The 8,391-nt window shown below is 44.4% G+C and overlaps 1 protein-coding gene across 1 annotated transcript; it reads left to right on the forward strand.

Moving 5' to 3' along the window:
* The first annotated feature begins 2,669 nt into the window (after positions 1 to 2,669).
* Positions 2,670 to 4,968, forward strand: LOC128713827 (prolyl 4-hydroxylase subunit alpha-1-like). The gene is made up of 6 exons (XM_053808699.1): positions 2,670 to 2,872; positions 2,930 to 3,417; positions 3,612 to 3,784; positions 3,852 to 4,403; positions 4,466 to 4,631; positions 4,883 to 4,968. Exons 1-6 carry the CDS (start codon positions 2,670 to 2,672, stop codon positions 4,966 to 4,968), a joined length of 1,668 nt encoding a protein of 555 aa, XP_053664674.1.
* Positions 4,969 to 8,391: the final 3,423 nt, after the last annotated feature.

An 8,391-nucleotide genomic window follows, 5' to 3' on the forward strand; every position in this document is an offset into this window, starting at 1 on the left:
AACGGCCGGGGTCTGGCGCACACTCGCGCAAATGGTGTAGTGTTTTGCTGGTAAATACAGCCCTACACGCGCGCACCACTATCAGCGAACGATGGAAGCAAATCACTAGACGGTAAAACAAAACAAAACCCCCTTTTCGGTCACACTCGGTGCCAAACAACAACACCGTGGTCGCCCCGGTTTGACCAGGTACGTATGCGTACGCTTGAGCGTGTGTGTGTGTGTGCGTTTGGTTTAGCGGCATAGCGCAAGCGAGATGCATGGAAGGATGGCGAGGACGAACGAGCGAGATGCAGAGTGCGAAAGGAAAACCGAATAGTTTTTAGGGGCACACTGAGACTCGCCGGTGGACAAAATCATGAATTCGTTTTTTTTTTACCAACTCTTTTGCTGCATTTGAAAGTTACAAATTTTTACACTGTTTTCTAGAAGTTTATTGTTCGTCTTATGAAGTTTTGCTATCGGTTTTCGTATACATACAACCGGTTTGTTTGTATGCATAGCCATATCTGTATTACGATAGATGATTCACTGGCTGAGAAGTCTACTGCGAAAGTATAGAGTTGTTATGGCTTGTAGTAAGGATTCATTTTTTGGCTTGTTGCCTTGTAAAGCTCTCCAAATATCAACCGTAATCAAAGTGTTGGACAATGAGACCGGAGAGGATTTGTTCCAAGAGCAGCTACGAAAGGCTAGATTTAGATAAAAACCTTAAGTTAGTTAAGCCAGGAGACTCGACCTCCTGTATCTCGTCGTTTGTATCTTGCTCTTTCTCTAAGTTAACAGAAGATCCACCGATTGTCGATACAAGGTCAGTCGCAGTTTCCATCTCTTGGTGAAATGGATTACTTCAAGTTCGGAAGAGCTAGTCCGATGAGTTAAGGCAACTTCATGCTTAACGAGTCAATGACAATGATTTCATACTCCAGTACTAAGCTAGATTAGGTTTTTAATTAACAACGCTAGTCTTATCTTACTGGAAAGCATTGACAAATTAACATCAATCCCAATAATTCCCTACAAAAAGAAAGTAAGATATTATTATCCAACTTTAAAAATAGATTCATGGAATGCAAACAAAGGAAAATTTTAAATACCTAAAGTAAAAATAGATTCTGACCAATACGGTTGCAGTCCACCATCCACAGTGTCCCGGCTGATTTCAAGAGCGTGACGCACGGTCGTAAAAAAAGCCACAACACACCCCAAATGCAACCACTCTCGCTCATTCCTACCGATACCTTTCTTTGTCCCACCGCTTCGTTACTTGTGCAGCGTCTCTTTCCCGCCCAGTGCGTTCGGTGCCTTGCGGAGCGAATTTTACTCTCGCTCTTTTTATACGGTTGGGCAGCTGCGTTCGGCGTGCAGGAGATCAAACAACAACAACAAAGAAGCCGGAGCTAAGTTTTTATGACAGATGGCTACGTGACTCTGGAGCGCTGGGCGCGGGCGAAACAAAAGCAAAAACGAACCCCGGCGAAGGGATATCCCTCGTTGCCGCACGCGGTTGCTAGCAGTGGAATTTGTGACCGTGCAACCACTAGCCATTGCTGGAGGAATACCCGTTACAGCATCATTGCAGCAGCACCCAGCAGGACAGCACGACGTCACCCGGGGCATAATAGAGATTGGCCCGCTTCACAAGTGCAACTAAGTTACAGAAATGGAAGTGTTGCTCCGTGGCGTATAGTATGCCGTGTAGTTTTGCGAAGTGTTTTGTGCCGGTGTGTTTCGCTGGAGCAGTGTGCAGGTAAAAGGATGTGCTTGTAGTGGTAATTGCAGTGGATTGTTGCTTGCAGCCAAAAAGAGGTGCTTGGTTGCATTTGCGCATCGGAAACGAAAAATTCCGCCTGCCAAAGCGGTGTTGCTGGCTGCCGTGGTACAAGACGCATTCGACATCGACACTCTCGATAGAAAGAGAAAGAATTGGCACCGGGTAAGACAAAATAGTTGATAGTTTTTTTGACCTAAACATTCGTATGTGTGTGTGTGCGTGTGTAGTTTTTTTAGGTTTATAATGAAAAGAATACGTCCGAATATACCAGCTTTCTTCGAAACAATCAATTTCTGTTTTCCATCAACCAATCAACTGTTTGGAAAATAAAGCCAAAAAAATACGACGGGGGTACGTCACGGTTTTGATGTGTTCACCATATGACGCCAACGCCTGGTGCATTATGGGGTGCTGTTTGTGAAGAATAGGGGTAAACTATCAACCAGATCGCTTGATTTGATCGTATGGTCGGAGTCAGTTTCCTACGCTGCGGTCTGGCGTTAGAACGCTCCATGCCAACGTCAACACTTCCTGCTTCTTCGGCTGCTGGGCTGGGCGGAATATGTTATGATCGTTATCAGCATGAGTGGCGAGCGCGGGTTTTAGACGTAGATCTGTTCCTCGAGCATACATGTCCGAGTGAGCATTAACACGTACACACGCCTCGTAGCATATCTCCCCCGCCGAACGCCACATGTCGGTGCCGAGCATTAGACGTGTCAAAGGAACTTGGGCAGCTTAGACGAGCAGTTGCGCTTGGTTGAGACGACCCGGTTGGCTGTCGCGGGTGCTTCTTTGCTGTTTGCTTTAGGTTTTATATTCCGCCAGCAATTAGTTTAACAACTTTAATTAAATGTATAATCGTATTGTTTCATTCTTTCAGCCGTGCGTGACCATGTGTTTCACCGTTTCCGGGAACATGTTGCCAACCGTGCTGACAACCTTGGTGTCGCTGCTGCTGTTACAGCCACCGGTCGACGGTGAACTGTTTACCGCACTGGCGGATATGGAGGAGCTGCTCGAAACGGAAGCAGTGCTAATTACCAACCTGGACAAATACGTCCAAGCGCAGGAGGAAAAGCTGATGCAGCTACGCCAGTAAGTATGCAACGGCAGCATCGGGTGTAAGCGTAATTTAACACCTCCTTTTTGCAGAAAAATGCACGAATATAGGCGTGAACACACGGAAGCCGCCCGGGACGTCAGTGCGTACCTGTCGAACCCGGTCAATGCGTTCCTGCTGACCAAGCGTCTCACCACCGATTGGCGGTACGTGGAAAACCTGATGGCGTACGAGGTCGGGAAGGAGTTTCTCGAGAACGTGACGAGCTACCGGAGCGTGCTAAAGTTCCCGTCGGACGAAGATCTGAACGGTGCGGCGGTAGCGCTGATGCGGCTGCAAGATACTTACAATCTCGACACGGCCAGCCTCGCCCGGGGCATGCTGAACGGGGTGCAGTACAGTACGGAGCTGACCGCGGGCGATTGCTTTGAGCTCGGTCGGCAAAGCTATCTGAACGGTGATTACTACCACACGGTGCTGTGGATGCGCGAAGCAATGGATCGGTTAACGAGCGAAGTTAATCGTACCGCGACCAAGGAGGATGTGCTGGAGTATCTAGCGTTTTCCACATTTAAACAAGGTTAGGAGATATTTTCCTATTTTTACTTTCAGATATCTCACTCCCTCTCTCTAAAATCTTCAAATATGTTGCAATATTTTAACATTATAATTAAACGTGACGAAATAGTTCATTCAGCAAACTCCAATAATTTCCAGGTCCAAATCCTGGCTAATATGCTAATGTTATTGTAAACTCTTCTCTATCTGGAACAGGTAACATCCAGACGGCGCTTTCCATGACGGAAGAGCTGCTCGAGCTAGTGCCGGACCACGAGCGCGCCGTCAGCAACAAAGCATACTACGAGAAGGAACTGCAAAAAGAGGCTCAGCAGAAGATATTACGCGGCGACGACGGTAGCGAAGAGGTCCCCATCGATACAACCGCGGTACGCATAGCAGATGTGCATCAGCTGGCTGGAGTAATTATCACCGTTGTATTTATTTTTATTGCAGAAGATCCAGAAAGAGGCAACGCCGCATGTGTACGACAGCAACGAGCGTAAGCTGTACGAGCAGCTGTGTCGCGGCGAGCAGCAACCACCGATCGAGCTTCGGTCGCAGCTGGTCTGCCGGTACACCACCAACCAGTCGCCGTTCCTGCGGATCGGCCCACTAAAGCTCGAGGAAGCGTACCACCGTCCGTACATCGTCATCTACCACGAGGTCATGTCGGATCGGGAAATTGAACGTATCAAGCAGTACGCCCGGCCCCGGTTCCGGCGGGCGACCGTCCAGAACTACAAGACGGGCGAGCTGGAGTTCGCCAACTATCGCATCAGCAAGTCGGCCTGGTTGAAGGATGCGGAGGATGAGATGATACGGACGATCAGCCGACGGGTCGAGGACATGACGGGGTTGACGATGGAAACTGCGGAAGAGTTGCAGGTCGTCAACTACGGCATCGGTGGTCACTACGAGCCGCACTTTGACTTTGCCCGCCGCGAGGAACGGAACGCATTCAAAAGCCTCGGTACGGGGAATCGTATCGCGACTGTGTTGTTTTACGTGAGTATTCTTTTAAATACATTTTTGCCTTAGTGCATCTGCTAACTATACCTCGTTTTTAGATGAGTGACGTTACGCAGGGCGGTGCGACCGTGTTTCCTGCGCTGCATCTTGCACTTTGGCCCCGGAAAGGGACGGCCGCCTTCTGGTTCAATCTGCATGCATCCGGTCGGGGTGATTATGCGACACGGCATGCCGCCTGCCCGGTACTTACCGGCACCAAGTGGGGTATGTATCGTGTGTGTGACGCTGAGAACACGATCCAGCATCAAGTCTGTTTGTTTTTCTTCTGTATTGAGTGAATCGGATCGCAGAATCAGGAGATATTTCAAGCACTGCAGTGTTTGAGATATTTCACAGTGCAAAACGCAAGAACCTTTGAAGGCTTAAACATTAAGCGAGAATTCTGAATGTTTAGAACATTCCCCAAAAGATTCATTCCGCACCACACTAATCCACTTCTTTTCCCCCGTTTGCAGTATCGAACAAATGGATCCATGAGCGCGGCCAAGAGTTTAGGAGACCGTGCGGGTTACACTTAGACCACTCGGAGGAAGAATTCTGATAGTGGTCGGAAAAGCACGCGCGACACCGGTAGCGGAAAGCAATACCTTAACCACCTTAAACCAAACGAATCTTCCATAGGTTTTAGTTGCAATTGTAATCAATTCTTTAAAATAGGACATAATTATCGCCCAGAGCAGCAAACAAAACAAAACGTAACAAGCGCTATCTCTAAGTTTGCCATCTCTCTAACCAGAAACCTTAGTGCGTTGTTAGCCGCGTAAACGGTATAAAAGAAATAACAAGCACGTGGAAACAGTGAGGCCAAAAATAGCTTAGTTAAATGAGATTATATTAATTTAACCGAACCCCAGTGCTTTGAGATACGGACATAATCCATTCGGGATAATTTTTTCCCCCATTATATTTTAACATTGCGTTGAAATTCTTTTATATGTGTTTACCTGTCACTCGCAAAACGCATTATAGGGTATAGGTTATTTTATTTAGTACAATTCAAAACACATTTACTACTTGCCATACGACGAGATTTCTATCATCCATATGCGCGCCATCTGCAAGAAGAACACCAATACTCCAAATCGAAAACGAGGATGTATGTAACTTCCGACAGTTTTTGGACCGAATGGGTAAATAAGAGGTAAAAACACACGTGTAAACCTCTTGAAGGTAGGTGATGTTGATAAAAACGCATTTAGATGAGGTATAAGAGGTTGTCACTCTGCCCGGGCGTACATATTTAATGAAAGTCGTGCGCTCTTGTGTGTTGAGAAGCGAACTAAACGAAAGGCACAGTTGTGTGCCCCAATGCCATACTAAAATTTGTCGAAATAAATCAATTTTTACGTAAAATTATCGACATTTGCTATGCGTCATACAGCACTACAGGGTTTTTTGTTGATGTAATCGTTCCTTTTCTCAATATTTCGCAATAACCGCGTAAAAGGTCAACAAAGCAACGGTTTTGTTTCCACGGGAATAATTATTACGCATACACCTGGGTACACACTGTGTGAGTTGGTGAGTTTTGGTGGCTGTGGAACGGGAGCATGCACACACAGCAACATTACATCCATTTGCCATTTTGACAGTATCGTTTTGCAATAAGAATTGTTTGGGTTTTCACTTGTTACCTTGTTTCACATTGTGCTACTGAGTGTGTGTTTTGTTTGCAAGTATCGATTATCGGGATTTTTGCTGTTGCTAATATTGTAATGCACCATTGTGCGCGTACCAAACCACACACACAGTTGGGATATTACACGTTTATCATTCAGATGCGTATATGCGTCAATGTTTTTTGTGTTAAGCTTATCTTCTCTGACTATTGTTTTGTTTCCTTTTTGTTTGTTTGTTTCGCAATTCATATTGCCCGCATCCTTGCTGGTGATATGATAAATTAAAAAGAAGAACAAACATGGCGGTACAGGTGGGTGCGATTTTTAATGGGATGGTACCTGCGTTGTTTGCAAAAGGTGGGTCCATTAAACAGGCAAAATCCCCCGCTACTAACTACTCTACCCTCTCACATTCCATTACACACCGGTTGTGCCTTCGCCTAAGTGCCGAGAAAATAGTGTATATAAGTATATATATATTTGTTTTGATATAAGTTATCGACGGTTTAGAGAGACAGTGTGGTTTAGAGAAACAGTCGGTATGAGGCTACTTGTTTAGAATACTATCCTTGTCAGATTTACCAGGTACCAGGTACCTGTGGGTTCCTTTTGCTCTTCCTTTTGGTGTGCACCATGTTTTGGCTTTGATTTGTCTTAAGTTGTTGCTTTTTTTTTTTGTTAGTCGGGGGGTGTTTTTCTTTTGTGTCTTGTTGCATTTCACAAGTGCAATTTAATACATATCGCAGTACCACCAACACTAGTGTAAAATAACAGTACATATGTTGCGTGACGCCAACGGGTATAAAAGGGTATCTCCAAATGCTCTATAAAGGTCGTTCCGAATAAAGTCAATCAACTTTCCGAGCGGCTGTGGGCCACCCAACCACCGCCCCCTCTCATCACATCCAAGTATTTTCACTTTGATTTTTCGCATGTGTGTGCCTTTGCTTTTTGCTTCGTTTTGCAAACATTTAATTAGCTTTCCTTATGTAGTGTCTCTCCCAGCGATAGAGGAAAAATAACTTCATTTAGCATGGGTTACATTTTGACACCTTTTTCTTTTGTGTGTGTATTTTTTTTTTGCTTTGTTTTCGCACCCTCCAAATTACAAGATGGAGAAAAGGAGGGCCTGATTTGGACAGCAGCCATTATTAGTATTAGAGGTTGATAAACTCACATCGAGCAGTCTTATGCGCTAGAACAAAGACCAAATCTGTGTAGATGTGTGTGTCTCTAAGTTTAATCATTCTCTTCCCTCATGCTAACGACAAAGAAAGTAACCATCGTCTAATAAGTTGGTTGCCAGCTGGTGTGATTGGGTCGAAGTGACACTATCATGTTCATCATTTAACATCAATATATATATAATATGAATGTATAAGTATGCTTGCATGTATTGTATATTATCATCTACACAGCTTGATTGTTTAAATAGTTTCAATACATTCTGTTGTCTTAGACAAATTCTGTTTTAATCCACCAGGGTTGTACACTATAATCGTAAAGGTATATTAGGTAACAAAAATATGCGCTCATCGCAAAACATTTTTGTGTGTGTGAATGTTGTCTGTGTGTGAGTGTGTTGCTGTGTGGTAGGTGGTTTTGTTAATAGTAGTTTAATAATGTTATCTTCCTTTTTCTTCTGTTGCTATTATTTCTCTTTTTTTTTTTGTTCAAATATCGCATCGCTATAAAATATATTTATATATATGTACTTATAAAGACAGCCACAAAGGAGGAGAGCATCATCATCTGATTATTGGTTGCATCTGCTACGGGGCAAACATTTGGTTTGTTCTTTGCCTCTCACACGACGCTCTTCCTTTTTTGCTACAATTCACATATATTCTACCGCCTCTTGTTAAGCGAACATATGATTTATGTTTTGCTGCTTTATGCTCACTTTGTGTGTTACATTTATTGGTTTTGCTCCACTTCCGGCAGCAAACGCGCGCGCGCGCATTTTGTGTTTTTTGTTTTGCTTTTGCTCTTCCGCGCCTCGTATCAGCTGCGCGCACCCGCACGTCATGGAAATCATTACTCTTGTATGGTTTTGTTCGCGCATGTGTGTGTGTTTTTTTATGTCGTCTTACATCATTATCATGGTGCTAAAGCGCGTTCTATTTTTAACCGTACCCAATGCTGTCGCTCTTTATCTGCCGTTTGCTGTTTGGCTTTGTTTTTCTCCTTTGTTTGTTTGTCTTTCGCTTCTGTTTACTTTGCTTTAATGTTTGCTCTTCTTCTTCTTCTTCTGCTTTTTCTTTTTTACTAATAGTATGTCGTCTTTTGCTCACCGCGTTTTCTTCCCCATTCACATTCTTTTTCTTCTTTTGTGTGCTTATAAC

Source organism: Anopheles marshallii, chromosome X (genome assembly GCF_943734725.1).
Source record: "Anopheles marshallii chromosome X, idAnoMarsDA_429_01, whole genome shotgun sequence".
In the NCBI taxonomy this organism is placed as follows: domain Eukaryota; kingdom Metazoa; phylum Arthropoda; class Insecta; order Diptera; family Culicidae; genus Anopheles; species Anopheles marshallii.

Bases quoted from the DNA above. Each gene is read 5' to 3' on its own strand.
- LOC128713827 (XM_053808699.1), top strand. From the start codon at position 2,670: ATGTGTTTCACCGTTTCCGGGAACATGTTGCCAACCGTGCTGACAACC. The intron at 3,785-3,851 runs GTACGCATAGCA...TTTTTATTGCAG, and splicing joins TCCCCATCGATACAACCGCG to AAGATCCAGAAAGAGGCAAC. The intron at 4,404-4,465 runs GTGAGTATTCTT...CCTCGTTTTTAG, and splicing joins TCGCGACTGTGTTGTTTTAC to ATGAGTGACGTTACGCAGGG.